At 36.6% G+C, this 15,676-nt stretch overlaps 1 protein-coding gene across 8 annotated transcripts in view; it reads right to left on the bottom strand.

The window, feature by feature from the left end:
- Window positions 1-15,676, bottom strand: part of Cnksr2 (connector enhancer of kinase suppressor of Ras 2) — a 269,745-nt gene that overhangs the window by 136,961 nt on the left and 117,108 nt on the right. For all 8 annotated transcript variants that reach the window (XM_087600614.1, XM_087600615.1, XM_087600616.1 and 5 more), the window contains 1 exon segment: window positions 4,238-4,357. In XM_087600614.1, the coding sequence (XP_087456740.1) occupies window positions 4,238-4,357 (120 nt within the window).

Below are 15,676 nucleotides of genomic sequence, written 5' to 3'. Positions count from 1 at the left end.
TTTACGATGACCAAGAAATGACAAGGTAGTTCCTTTAATTTTAAAGTCATTTCAAAATGTCATACATGAAAAGCTAATAGTGCCAAAAACTGTTGAACATAGGGCTCTAAATGGGAAATAAAAATGGGAAATAAAATGAAAGCACGTTTAAAATAGTTGTTTACCAGTGAACTCTAGTTTCTTAAATAAAAGTTCACAGTTTAATATATAATAAATAACTCAAACAAAAGTATGGAAAATTTGGCCATAACAATATGGCAATCTTCAACATTATACTGGTGATGGCGTATGACATATACACTTTTGCATTAATATATCTATCTCATTACTTATTGGAAAGCAAATATTATAATATTGAAAACATAAAAGAGAATGATTGGTGCTAACACTTCTACCTTAGCTAATAACAAATCAAAAAATAGGTAAAATATTTGTAAAAGGTAAATACTATTATTTTAGATTTTTAGATTAAAAGATTATTAGTAAAGAAAGGGAGAAACAGCAGAAAATCTCCAACAAGCCATTGTTTGCACTAGAAAAATGTCATCAACAACATCCTCCAAAAGTTCCTGTCTGCCCGTCCATCCATCCATCCCTCCATCGCAGTCATCACTAATACTTATTACAGTGTGCCTGGGCGTGTTTTAAATATATTTTATTTATTTTATGAAAGTCTATGTGATGTAGCTATCACCGAGGTAAAGAAACATATTCAAATGTCATTGTTTTTTTTTTTTTTCTGAAAATGTGATGACTACTGGGCTCATATTTAATTAAAACTATCTCTATTAATTTTTTTCTTTTTGTTTTTCTTTAGGAGTCAATTTTTAACAGCTCCTTTTCCCCTACTCAGCTTGCTCAAATCAAGTACCAGCTAAGCAATAATAGCCAAAGTCTCACAATCAACACAGTAAAATAAGGCATATTTGTCGATAGTTCATGCACCGCACTAGATAAGGAAGCCTGCTGCCAAGAAGCTTCTGGAATGATGCCTATAGGCCCCTCTGTTCAACTCATCTTTTCTGTCATCCAATTTTCAAATGTTCTAGTAGATCTCACTTTCCTAGCTTTCAATTTTCTAAGTATTTTTTAAGGCAAATCGTGACTTAATTATAACTAAGTACATTTGTTTTCAGTCTTTCCCACGCCTTTGCCTTTTAGACATTTAAGCATGTGCTGATTGATTCTCAAACTGTTTTATTTTAAATGTGACATATGAAGGTTATTCAAAAGTGAGTGCATTTTAAAACAGCATCTTGAATAACTCATGTAAAGCCTCTAATCTTTTGCAAATTTGATATGAATTATAAGAGTCACCCTTAATTCTTCCCATTTATATTCAACATTTTAGATTTTTTTTGTCTCCATGCGAATCAATTCAATTGATGCATTGCTCACTGTTCTTTGCATATGAGGTTCTGTAAGCAACTTCACACTTAAAAATATCCCTTTGAGCTGCTCACACATACCTTTAGTAATTCCAAGTTTGGGTATAAGATAATTTTGAAAATGCCAGATATATTTTATTTAGATTTACCTCATAAAGTCCTGCTTGGTTATTATTTAATTCAAAATAATTTTTAAAATTCTGTGGTTCTGTTCTTACTTGCAGAGTGAGAAAATTAATGTTTCCTGTATAGGGCCTCAAAGAAAATACAAGGCAAATGGAAAGTCTTTCTACCACCCACCTTAACTTCTAATTGATTTTTTTTCCCTTTCCCTGAAAGTTGTTTTCCAAACTATTTAGATTTGTGGTTCCTACCATTTTAAGTTTATGTCTATTCTAAAAAGTCAATACAAACCTACCTTAAGTTATAAAGAAAAAGATCTCGTCAGGGTGATATATTCATAGAGAAAAGAAATTGTTCTGAAAGTCCAGCTCACTTCATATGCCTATTGTTGCCCATGCTTCTGGTGCAAATTAGTAGGAAAATTTAATTCAGATTCCCAAAAAACTAATCTAATCTAATGCTGTATTAGCTCATATTTTTTATTGTATACATTATGCTATGAACATCTTTCATTGAAAATAAGTTAAGAGGAGATGAAGAAAAAAATAGTGTTATGCACTGAAGAATGTTTTTATTTTAAAAAATTAAATTACTTTTGTAAAGGTCATCCCCTCATGCAGGTGTGTTCCAAAAACCTATGATATATATCTACAAGTAAGAACAGGATCAAACACTATATGTCTATGTTTATGTATTATTTTACTTACATAATCATAATTATGATGAATTTTCATTTATAAGTTACACAAGATTAAAATACCTAATAGAAAATAGAATAATTATGATAATATATTGATATAATGGTTGTATAAATGTAATTTCTTTCTCCCAAGTATCAATTATTTTCAATTTATCAGTTATAAAAACATTTTATGATTTTTCCTTAGCATATCTGATTTATTAGCACCGCTATGCAAATTGGGGATATTTATTGTAAATCAGATAATCTTGATTAAGTGAAGCTCTTTTGATATCATGACTTTTAATTTAATAATCTCAATAGCAATTATGTAGTCACTGAGTGAGTATCATATATAGTATAACTAAGCTAAACAAAAAGATTATTCATGTCCCATATATGTTGCCATGAGATTTTAATCACACTACTCAGAATAATATGCAATTTCAAATGTAACAATTGTTTATTTCTGGTATTTCCATTTAATATTTTAGGACTCCAGATGATCATGTTAGTTGAAACCACAGAAAGTAAACTTCAGATAAGGGTGGGAAGTGGTATAATTAAATTTCTAAATCATAAAGGTTTCTTCATACAAGCTTACAAATATTAAAAAAAATAAGCTTAGAAACAAGTCAATATTAGATATAATACTTACAACTTAGTCTGATGTCATGCAATCATGATGCTATATTTGATTTTCATCTTCTCATGAAACCACTCATAAAATCCAAAACAAAAAACAAAAAAACAACAAACAAACCAAAACCACTAGGAACTATCGACACCCAGAATTAGCCAACTAACAGGAGAAGTCCTTGTATAGAATACATGGATGGCCTCAAACTAAACATCACTGGTGATTAATAAAGGTTTTCCTCTCTGAAATAGTTACAAATATATCAGTAAAGACATGCATACATGTGTACGAAAAAGACACATAAACAGTTAAAATTTACTTAGAGATCATTAAGTGTATATTCGTTTCCAAGATTCCTATTTTCTAGAATATTACTATTTATGGGAACAAAGGTTAGAACACCATAGGATGAACCTAATGTATAATAAGTACATTGCAGGTAGATGCTTTCCAGCTGCTTTCTGTTTAGTGGGTCGTGTCTTCCTCATGCTTATCAATGTTATATACTTCCTTTCTAAATGTATATTTGAAAAGCTCAAATAATATAAAAATTTATAAATGCAGTTCATCAATGTTAGCCTAGTGGTAGTGATTTCCAGCTGGTTATTCAATTCTTATAATACATATGAAAGAAGGAATGGATGCACTTCATAAACATAGTTTCTTGGGAGATGGCTCAGTGGGTAAAGTACTTGATAAGTAAGTATAAAGATTTGGGTTTTCATCCCCAGCACACACATAGAATGTCAGCCATGATGGAACTTGACTGCAATCAACTGTCAGGAGAAACAGGAGGTACTGAGGTGCTTGCTGGCTAGTCAGTCTGTTGAGCTGCAGGGCTATTTAGTAAGATACTCTTGTATTAACAAAAGAGAAAGCAATTGAGATCACCCCATGCTAAAACCTGGCCCCAACATGAGCCCAACATGAGTCATGCCTGCCTGGATGCACATGTACTCTTATACATAGACCTCAAAAGCACACACACACAAAATGTGGCTTTAACTACCTACCTAAGGAGAAAGAAGATCTATTAAAACCAGAATAAATCAAAGTAAAATGAACAAAGAAAATACCTACTTGGCAGGTAACATTGTGCTTACTGTAAAACTCTTAAAAGTTTTTAAGCTAAGGAATTTTAATTGATGAAAAAAATGCAAGTAATGATGACCCGATTAAATAGGATAATTGAGGAGTAACCATTTTTGTTTCTCTCTATTTTTATGGATCTGTCTTTTAAAGGTTATTTTTCGACACTCTCCCACTACCTTGATTTCTCTAGGAAATGAAAAGAAGGATGAGTCTCTGTGGAAATGTATAGATGTTTACATTTGGAGGCCGCTTCTTTGCCCACATTACTTGCTGTGTGCTGATGGGTGATGGCTTGATAAACATGGCATTCCTTACCAGCCCTTCACTTGGTTTGATATTTGCCAGCTGAATCACTTCAAGGTGAGCAGACTGTGAAACCAGAGGATCTGACGACAGGGATATGATGTGGTCACAGACCCCAGAAAGAGTTTTACACTGGAAATGAAAGAGAAAAGTTATGGTAAACAGATGTTGCAAGTAACATACAAATCACCATTTATTATAGTTTTACCATTTTGTTTAATTTTTAATTAAATGTGTGTATACATAATGCTGATGCCCTCAGAGGCATCAGATACCTCTATAGCTGGATTGCAACATGTGAACTACTCAGTATGGGTGCTGGAAACTAAACTTACTCTTAATCTCTGAGCCATATTTTTAGCCCCTATCATGACCTTTTAAGGAGGGAAGAATATACAGTTAAAGAATATCACCTAGCATTTGAATCTTTAAACTTCTTATATAAAAGGTCATTAGGTAAACATAATACACCAAATGCATCTATATTTTTTAAGTTATAGATATATGAACTGTGTGTTTGGATGTTAAAGCAAGGTATAGTTATATATTATTTATATTATTTGAAACATCATGCCTAAAGTATTCCCTATAAATTTTGATAATCCAAGAACCCATTGATATTTAGGTCCAATTTAATTAAAGTTGTATTTAACTAAATTCTCAATAATATTAAATCCAGATGTCCTTTATTTAATGATCAGAAAAGAAAAGAAAAGCTACTCTTGGAGTCACTTTAAAACATGGCCAGGAGACTGGCTCTCTGCCACTTGGCTGTCTGATGACTCTGACTTGTTCCCCACTTGGGTGGGGTCATTTTCATTTAGAATCTTGAAGGCCTTCACCGTTCTTACTGGAGTGTATGGATCTCTTTAGCTGTGGGAAAGATGTATCACAAGTTTACTTGGTTAATTCTCCTTGCATTTTTCTCGACTTTCTGGAGCAAGTTTACCTTTGTATAGAACTTCCCACTTCCATAAGGCATAGCTTGCAACAGCTCATCTATTTCTTCTCCCTTGTACAACCAGTCAGAAAGTTAACTTATCCTGAACCCCTCTGAGGCAAAAACCTTTAATATTCCAATCATATCTAATTTTCCCTGTACTCCACTTATCACTCACACATTAAAATTGCAACATAACTATGTATGCTAAGAATAAGCAGAAGGTAATATAAGAAGTTTTTTCTTTAGTAAAAGAATTGAATATTTTTATGGGAAGCAAGGTATAATATTCTTTCTCCACTGTATTTTAGTTGTTCTGTGGTTATTGCATTAGTCTACCTGGAAGGTGATTCTCTTTGTCTTTCTGGGCTCACCTTCCCTCTGTCAAGCTGTCAAGCTAAACTTGTCTCTATAATGAGACTCATTATTTTTGCATTTATTTCTCAAGATTGCACTCTAATTATCAGCTCCTAAAGACAAACATTGGTCACACAACACTGATACCTAAAGAAAAAAATAGGCATGATATGAGGATAGATGTAGTAATTATCACACTGACAATGACTTTGTCTGTAAGCAAGTTCTATCCTTAGGGCTGTTTACTTCAGATAGAAAATTATATGATGCAATGAAAACTGACTTATAAGGTTTATAATTTAAAATATGCTGATGTATTTTAAAACAGCCAAATATAGCTACTATCCAATGATAGTAAACAAATATTTGTCTTACCTATTGTTTTTCTTACCTATAAAGTCCTCAGTCCTTAAACATGAGGTGAATTAATACACTATTCTTAATTCCAAAACTGACTTATAATGAATAATAATCACAGCAGCCACTTCAGTTGCACGACAATCATGACAATTTCACTCTTCTTCTCTCTCTGATAATAAGGTCTCCGTGCTTTGGATAAAATGATAAACTTCTACCCACAAACAATGCTTAGTGTTAATTGTAAGTGTGACAATCTAGAATCACCTGAGATATAGGCCCAAGGCATGCTTGTTTGGATTGTCTTGACTACATTAATTGCAGTGGGATGATCTGTTCATTATGGCGGCATTATCCCTGGGCAGGGTGTCCTGGACTGTATGAGAATAGTGCTTGTTGAGCACTACCATTTATGTATCCATTGCTGTTTATGATGGTGGATGTGAGAATGCCAGATCCATCAAACTATAGCTGCTGTGAATTTCTCCACAATGATGGACTGGAATCTGGAATGGTGAGCTAAAATGAATCCTTTCTACTTTGTCAGCCTGCCCAGGTGTTGTAATAAACTTGTGAACCCTCACAACAGGCTTAACTTGTAATGTTAAAACTCAATCATATTAACACCACCCAAGACTGTATTTTAGAAAAATAATAGAATGGGGTAATACATTTTAATTCTTATTTAATATTATTGCTAGCAGAAATTATGTGGAGAGTTCCTACAAATATTTAGCACAATGAAAATTACTTCATATTCATTCTCACTATCATTCTATCTTTCAAAGGAGGTATTAGTATAGTCAGCTGAACAGATGTGAGAATTAGGCTAAAAGATAAGCCATGATTGCAGATTTGGTAGAACAATTTGAATTCTTAATTATTGGTTGTTCATTATTAATTATTAACTTGTTTTTAATAAACTTCATTTTGTATTGCTTGAGCTACATTAGATGTGTCAGAAAACAACTAAAAAAGATAGTATAATAAAATTAAATCACATCCATGGGTGTATTACAAGTTATGCTAGTCCTTGGAACATATCTTTTTACAAAACCTTAAGACAATTTTAGTAGCAAAAGAGCAATTCTACTCTATCTAGAAGATGACTGGTAAAACTGTGTAAAGGACATTTTTCCCGATATTCACTCCAAAGGATCTCTTTCTTTAGTTTTAAAAGGAAGAATAAAAACTTCTTAAACTATGTGTCTAAGGAAATGAAAGGTTGATGCTCCCTGATGATTTAGTCGTTAAGACTCAGCATTCTCAGCATTCTCTCAAAAATCTAAAGGGAATATACAATGACAAAAATTATGGCTATCTTTTTGGATTGTCATAAGCTACCCAATGTCCTGAAAAAGAATTAAGGCCTGAATAACAGTGGGAAAGACTAGGTATGACGAAGGACAATTTAAAAGTAAATGGTTTTAGGTTATCTTTCTATGGAGTAGTTTATATTAATGCCAAATGTGAACTAATATAATTAATAGTTTATAATCTTACAGAACGTATATGTTCCTGTGAATCAGCTTGTTTATTTTAATATATAAAATCTGAAGTGCAAAAGATCTGGGCATAACATATTTATTATAGTATGATTTTAAAGGCAACATATTAGTCACTTTAGAAAAGTCACAAAGCCCAAAAGCTCAGATTACCCAAGATACAATCCACAGACTACATGAAACTCAAAAGATGGATGAATAAAGTGTGGATGCTTGAGTCTTTCTTAGAAGGGGGAACAAAAATATTCATAAGAGGAGATACGGAGACAAAGTTTGGAGCAGAGACTGAAGGATGACCATTCAAAGCCTTCCCCACCTGGGAATCCAGTCCATATACATACAGCCACCAAACCCAGACAATATTGATGGAGCCAAGAAGTGCATACTCACAGGAACCTGATATAGCTATCTCCAGAGAGGCTCAGCCAGAACATTACACAGGGACTAAATCACCATCCAAAGTGTACACAAGGACAGACCCATTGCTCTGGCTGCATATGTAGCAGAAGATGGCCTTGTTGTGTACCAGTGGGAGGAGAAGCCCTTGGTTCTGCGATGGCTGGACCCCCCCAGTGTAGGGGAATGTCAGGGCAGGGAGGCAGGAAGGGGTGGGTGGTTGGGGAGAGGGAACACTCTCATAGAAGAAGAGGGAGTGGGGATGGGATAGGGGTTTACGGATGGGAAACCAGGAAATGGGGTATAACATTTGAAATGTAAATAAAAATATCCAATAAAAAACAAAATAAGCTCATCTGATTAACCAATAACAAAATATAATATTCTTTCATTACCTCGGAATTTATCTGATAATATTATATAACATTTTGCTTATTATATTTTTAAATAGAAATGTATCAATGAACTAACTACAAACCACAGATGGGATTGAGTTTCTTGAAATATTTTTGTTTTCACAAATAACTATAGTACTGCTCAGTTATTCTTCAGAATTTACTGGAACAAGTAAATCAAAAATATTTTTATATTAAAAAACAAAACAAAATCAAACAAAACAAAACTCCAAGATTACTAGGTAAAACAGAAAGCTTAACCAAAAGCAGCTTTCACTTTTCACTTCTATACACAAATATTAATTTAAAAGTGTATAAAATACAAAACTTAGATAAATTAAGAAATTATCACAGCTGGAGAGATGACTCATTGTTAAGAACATCATGCAAAACAACAATGCCAAGCAACCAGAGCTTCCAGGGGCTAAGCCACTACCTAAAGACTATACATGGACTGACCCTGGACTCTGACCTCATAGGTAGCAATGAATATCCTAGTAAGAGCACCAGTGGAAGGGGAAGCCCTGGGTCCTGCTAAGACTGAACCCCCAGTGAACTAGATTGTTGTGGGGAGGGCGGCAATGTGGGGAGGATGGGGAGGGGAACACCAATAAGAAAGGGGAGGGGTAAGGGGATGTTTGCCCGGAAACCGGGAAAGGGAATAACACTCGAAATGTATATAAGAAATACTCAATTAAACAAACAAACAAAAAAAAAACATCATGCACACAAACATAATCTCACCTCCAAATACGGAGAAAACAGGAAACAACAATCACTATTCCTTAATATCTCTCAACATCAATGAACTCAATTCCCCAAGAAAAAGACACAGATTAACAAACTGGATATGTAATGAGGACCCAGCATTTTGCTGCCTACAGGAAACACACCTCAGATACAAAGACAGACACTACATCAGAGTAAAAGGCTGGAAAACAACTTTCCAAGCAAATGGTCTGAAGAAGCAAGCTGGAGTAGCCATTCTAATATCACATAAAATCGATTTTCAACCAAAAATCATCAAAAAAGATAGGGAAGGACACTTCATATTCATCAAAGGAAAAATCTGCCAAGATGAACTCTCAATCATAAACATCTATGCTCCAAATACAAGGGCACTTACATACATAAAAGAAACCTTACTAAAGCTCAAAGCACGCATTGCACCTCACACTATAATAGTAGGAGATTTCAACACCCCACTCTCATCAATGGACAGATCATGGAAACAGAAATAAAACAAAGACATAGACAGACTAACAGAAGTCATGAACCAAATGGACTTAACATATAGCTAAAACTATCATCAACAATAAAAGGACTTCTGGGGGAATCACTATCCCTGAACTCATGCAATAGTGATAAAAATGTATGGTATTGGTACAGAGACAGGCAGATAGACTAGTGGAATAGAATTGAAGTCCCAGAAATGAACCCGCACACCTATGGTCACTTGATTTTTGACAAAGGAGCCAAAACCATCCAATGGAAAAAAGATAGCATTTTCAACTGGAGGTCAACATGTAGAAGAATGCAGATCGATCCATTCCTATCACCCTGTACAAAGCTTAAGTCCAAGTGGATCAAGGACCTCCACATCAAACCAGATACACTCAAACTAATAGAAGAAAAAGTGGGGAAGAACCTTGAACACATGGCACTGGAGAAAATTTCCTGAACAAAACACCAACGGCTTATGCTCTAAGATCAAGAATCGACAAATGGGATCTCATAAAACTACAAAGCTTCTGTAAGGCAAAGGACACTGTTGTTAGTACAAAATGGCAATCAACAGATTGGGAAAAGATCTTTACCAATCCTACAACTGATAGAGGGTTTATATCCAAAATATACAAAGAACTCAAGAAGTTAGACTGCAGGGAAAAAAATAACCCTATTAAAAATGGGGTTCAGAGCTAAATAAAGAATTCACAGCTGAGGAATGCCGAATGGCTGAGAAACACCTAAAGAAATGTTCAACATCTTTAGTCATAAGCGAAATGCATATCAAAATAACCCTGAGATTCCACCTCACACCAGTCAGAATGGCTAAGATCAAAAACTCCGGCGACAGCAGATAATAAATTTTATATGATGTCAAAATTAGGTTTAGGTCTAGAAAAGACTTTCAAATATCTTCAAGAATGAACTGCAGATGCAAAGAAATAAAAATCACATAAACTAATTCATCTCAGTCCACCAAATACTCTTGTAATCTATCTGTGTTTCAAAATAAGACAGTGGAGAGAAAAAGGCAAAGCAAAATGAAATAATCATTTCATAATCATGCCTACATTAAGCCATCACATTGTCAACAATCACGAGGACATGCTGTGATTTAAATGCCAAATACAATGCTTATGGATTTCACAGCTTGGTTCTGCTAATTTATTTTGCATCACAAACATACAACATGTTACACTTGGACTTCCTGAAAAAGTAATAAAAGTAAAAATCCCTAAGATCTTCTTGTGAGTTAAAATTATTAATTCAAAGCTTACTGCATTCAAAACATCTTACCTTCCAAATTATTGCATCTAAATATATAGGTCTTGACAATTACTGATAACATCCACCTTGCCAATAAAGCTTCCAATTGCTGAAATTCTCATAGTCATAGAATTTCAATGACTACAACTGAAACTTTTTGTTCAATCTTCCCAAATGTGTATCCTGAGAGGTCAAACAACCTGTACAAGCTGACCAATTAAAGGCATAGTCAAAGCAAAATATTGACACTCAATGAAATATTTGTTCTTCAGTGACATGCCAACACTTACAAAAGAACAAGTTAGATTTGGAAATATAGTATTTTATATTTGTTTATATTTATATTTATATCTAAATTTAAATATCAAGAGAAGTGTTTCTATAATTACTCTCTCTTGGTTATTAGTTGCTTTTATATTTTATTTAAAATTTCCAAGTTTTTTTTCTTGGTCTGGATCTAAATTTAAATTAGGATTGATACAAATAACCACAATCCCAGAGACATAGTAAAGCACTTATTATTTCCCATTTTCTGTGAGCTTGGAATCCAGATACTAGATTCAGACACTATTCTGCAGGTTATTGTTTTACAAGCCAGTCAGCTGCCAGCAGGGCCAAATTTCCAAAAGAGAATCTTTTGTGTTCAAAATTTTTATTGTGTATTTTTAATTTACACTTCAAATGTTATCCCTTTTCCCAGTTTCCCATCCATAAACCCTCCTATCCCATCCCCTCCCTCTTCATCTATGAGGGTGTTTCCCCACCCATCCACCCACCACTTCCTGCTCCCTGTCCTGACATTCCCCTATACTGGGGGGTTCAGCTTTGGCAGGACCAAGGGCTTCTCCTCCCATTGGTGCCCAACAAGGCCATCCTCTACTACATATGCAGGTGGAGCCATGGGTCTGGCCATGTGTACTCTTTGGATGGTGCTTTAGCCAACCCGGTGGAGCTCTGGTTGGTTGGCATTGTTGTTCTTATGGGGTTGCAAGTCCCTTCAGCCCCTTCAATCCTTTCTTTAACTCCTTCAGTTGGACCCCGTTCTCAGTTCAGTGGTTTGCTGCTATCATCCACCTCTGTATTTGTCTCATTCTGGCTGAGCCTCTCAGGAGACAGCTATATCAGGCTCCTGTCAGCATGCACTTCTTGGCATCAGCAATATTGTCTGGGTTTGGTGGCTGTATGTATATGGGCTGGATCCCCAGGTGGGGCAAGCAGTGAATGGCCATTTGTTCAGTCTCTGCTCCAAACTTTGCCTCCATTTCTCCTCCTATGAATATTTTTGTTCCCCCTGTTAAGAAGGACTGAAGGATCCACACTTTGGTCTCCCTTCTTCTTGAGCTTCCTGTTGTTTGTGGGTTGTATTTTGGATAATTCGAGATTTTGGGCTAATATCCACTTATCAGTGAGTGCATACCATGTGTGTTCTTTTGTGATTGAGTTACCTCACTCAGGATGATGTTTTCTAGTTCCATCCATTAATCTTAAAATAGGGGAAAATCGAAGGAATCAGAGAAAGAACTGGAAGAGCTTGAAGGGGCTCGAGACCCCAAAAGTACAACAATGCCAAGCAACCAGAGCTTCCAGGGACTAAGCCACTACCTAAAGACTATACATGGACTGACCCTGGACTCTGACCTCATAGGTAGCAATGAATATCCTAGTAAGAGCACCAGTGGAAGGGGAAGCCCTGGGTCCTGCTAAGACTGAACCCACAGTGAACTAGTCTATGGGGGAAGGGCGGCAATGGGGGGAGGGTTGGGAGGGGAACACCCATAAGGAAGGGGAGGGGGGAGGGGGATGTTTGCCCGGAAACCGGGAAAGGGAATAACACTCGAAATGTATATAAGAAATACTCAAGTTAATAAAAAAAAAAAATAGGGGAAAATCTGCTTCCATGTTCATTTACGTCAGTGGTAGAATAAATTTCATTGAGGATATATTATTGGGGTTTCATTTTCTTCCTGCTTATCACCCAGGGATTATTCTTAGCTCGCAAGAGTGGCCCTTAGGTTTTGGCTACATGGGATACTTCATAGGACACATCATAACAAGGTGGCTCTCTTTTTCCAGGCCAAGAGAAGATTTCTTATCTTCTTTGAGACATTTAACTAGATGTTAGAAATTTTAAGTTCCCCAAACAATTTCTTTTTTTCTATGATATCCACATCAAATGATAAATTGTTTTAAGAATATCTGAAAAAATCCCTTCACTTTTGTCATAGAACAAAACCTAGCCATGTGGAAGTGGAATTCATTGTATATTCTGATCTTAATTACATTCAAAAATTGCCAGTTATATGCCAGGAGTCTGGACTTTGGTGGCCATCTTAGAATCTTACTTACCATAGATTTGAATGGAAAACAATAAATAAAATTTTGGCCACTGAAAAAATATGTACATATTTCTGAACCACAGAATTAGATTTTTGTTCTCATAGAAGTGTGGACATGAGCGTGATGAAGAAGTTGGGACTGAATGCTAGCTTACAGTTCACTAGCTACGTGATATTGGGAAAAATCCTTTATTCTTCCAAGTGTCAAAGTTCTGTCACACATACAAATTTGATTTTAAAAAAAGACAGTATGTACTTCTCTGCATTAGGGTGGGGACATATCATAAGCTAGAATCTATAACTAGATTTATTTTACTTGCCTGGTTCTACTTGCCTGGTGTATCAGGAAACAGTGACAGAAAGCTTTGTGGTGGGTCCCCAAAGCAGATGACAGACTCAGGAGAGATGATAGTCTCAAGCATACTTTCTTTTTTTTTTATATTTTTTTTTATTAACTTGAGTATTTCTTATATACATTTCAAATGTTATTCCCTTTCCCAGTTTCCAGGCAAACATCCCCCTTCCCCCTCCCCTTCCTTATGGGTGTTCCCCTCCCAACCCTCCCCCCATTGCCGCCCTCCCCCCATAGACTAGTTCACTGGGGGTTCAGTCTTAGCAGGACCCAGGGCTTCCCCTTCCACTGGTCCTCTTACTAGGATATTCATTGCTACCTATGGGGTCAGAGTCCAGGGTCAGTCCATGTATAGTCTTTGGGTAGTGGCTTAGTCCCTGGAAGCTCTGGTTGCTTGACATTGTTGTACTTTTGGGGTCTCGAGCCCCTTCAAGCTCTTCCAGTTCTTTCTCTGATTCCTTCAATAGGGGACCTATTCTCAGTTCAGTGGTTTGCTGCTGGCATTCGCCTCTGTATTTGCTGTATTCTGGCTGTGTCTCTCAGGAGCGATCTACATCCGGCTCCTGTCGGTCTGCACTTCTTTGCTTCATCCATCTTGTCTAATTGGGTGGCTGTATATGTATGGGCCACATGTGGGGCAGGCTCTAAATGGGTGTTCCTTAAGTCTCTGTTTTAATCTTTGCCTCTCCCTTCCCTGCCAAGGGTATTCTTTTTCCTCATTTAAAGAAGGAGTGAAGCATTCACATTTTTTTTTCTTTTTTTTTTCTTTTTTTTTTCTTTTTTTTTTTTTTATTAACTTGAGTATTTCTTATATACATTTCGAGTGTTATTCCCTTTCCCGGTTTCCGGGCAAACATCCCCCTCCCCCCTCCCCTTCCTTATGGGTGTTCCCCTCCCAACCCTCGCCCCATTACCGCCCTCCCCCCATAGACTAGTTCACTGGGGGTTCAGTCTTAGCAGGACCCAGGGCTTCCCCTTCCACTGGTGCTCTTACTAGGATATTCATTGCTACCTATGGGGTCAGAGTCCAGGGTCAGTCCATGTATAGTCTTTAGGTAGTGGCTTAGTCCCTGGAAGCTCTGGTTGCTTGGCATTGTTGTACTTTTGGGGTCTCGAGCCCCTTCAAGCTCTTCCAGTTCTTTCTCTGATTCCTTCAATAGGGGACCTATTCTCAGTTCAGTGGTTTGCTGCTGGCATTCGCCTCTGTATTTGCTGTATTCTGGCTGTGTCTCTCAGGAGCGATCTACATCCGGCTCCTGTCGGTCTGCACTTCTTTGCTTCATCCATCTTGTCTAATTGGGTGGCTGTATATGTATGGGCCACATGTGGGGCAGGCTCTGAATGGGTGTTCCTTCAGTCTCTGTTTTAATCTTTGCCTCTCCCTTCCCTGCCAAGGGTATTCTTTTTCCTCATTTAAAGAAGGAGTGAAGCATTCACATTTTGATCATCCGTCTTGAGTTTCGTTTGTTCTAGGGATCTAGGGTAATTCAAGCATTTGGGCTAATAGCCACTTATCAATGAGTGCATACCATGTATGTCTTTCTGTGATTGGGTTAGCTCACTCAGGATGATATTTTCCAGTTCCAACCATTTGCCTACGAATTTCATAAACTCGTTGTTTTTGATAGCTGAGTAATATTCCATTGTGTAGATGTACCACATTTTCTGTATCCATTCCTCTGTTGAAGGGCATCTGGGTTCTTTCCATTTTCTGGCTATTATAAATAAGGCTGCGATGAACATAGTGGAGCACGTGTCTCTTTTATATGTTGAGGCATCTTTTGGGTATATGCCCAAGAGAGGTATAGCTGGATCCTCAGGCAGTTCAATGTCCAATTTTCTGAGGAACCTCCAGACTGATTTCCAGAATGGTTTTACCAGTCTGCAATCCCACCAACAATGGAGGAGTGTTCCTCTTTCTCCACATCCTCGCCAGCATCTGCTGTCACCTGAGTTTTTGATCTTAGCCAATCGCACTGGTGTGAGGTGAAATCTCAGGGTTGTTTTGATTTGCATTTCCCTTATGACTAAAGATGTTGAACATTTCTTTAGGTGTTTCTCAGCCATTCGGCATTCCTCAGCTGTGAATTCTTTGTTTAGCTCTGAACCCCATTTTTTACCTTACTCTCTTTTTTTTTTTTCTTGGAGCTGGGGACTGAACCCAGGGCCTTGCGCTTCCTAGGCAAGCGCTCTACCACTGAGCTAAATCCCCAACCCTTGAACCCCATTTTTTAATAGGGTTATTTGTTTTCCTGCGGTCTAACTTCTTGAGTTCTTTGTATATTTTGGATATAAGGCCTCTATCTGTTGTAGGATTGGT

This window comes from Rattus norvegicus, chromosome X, assembly GCF_021556685.1.
Source record: "Rattus norvegicus strain SHRSP/BbbUtx chromosome X, alternate assembly SHRSP_T2T, whole genome shotgun sequence".
In the NCBI taxonomy this organism is placed as follows: Eukaryota; Metazoa; Chordata; class Mammalia; order Rodentia; family Muridae; genus Rattus; species Rattus norvegicus.
The sequence above is the reverse complement of the archived record's forward strand: the minus strand, read 5'-3'. Positions and strand labels throughout refer to the sequence as shown.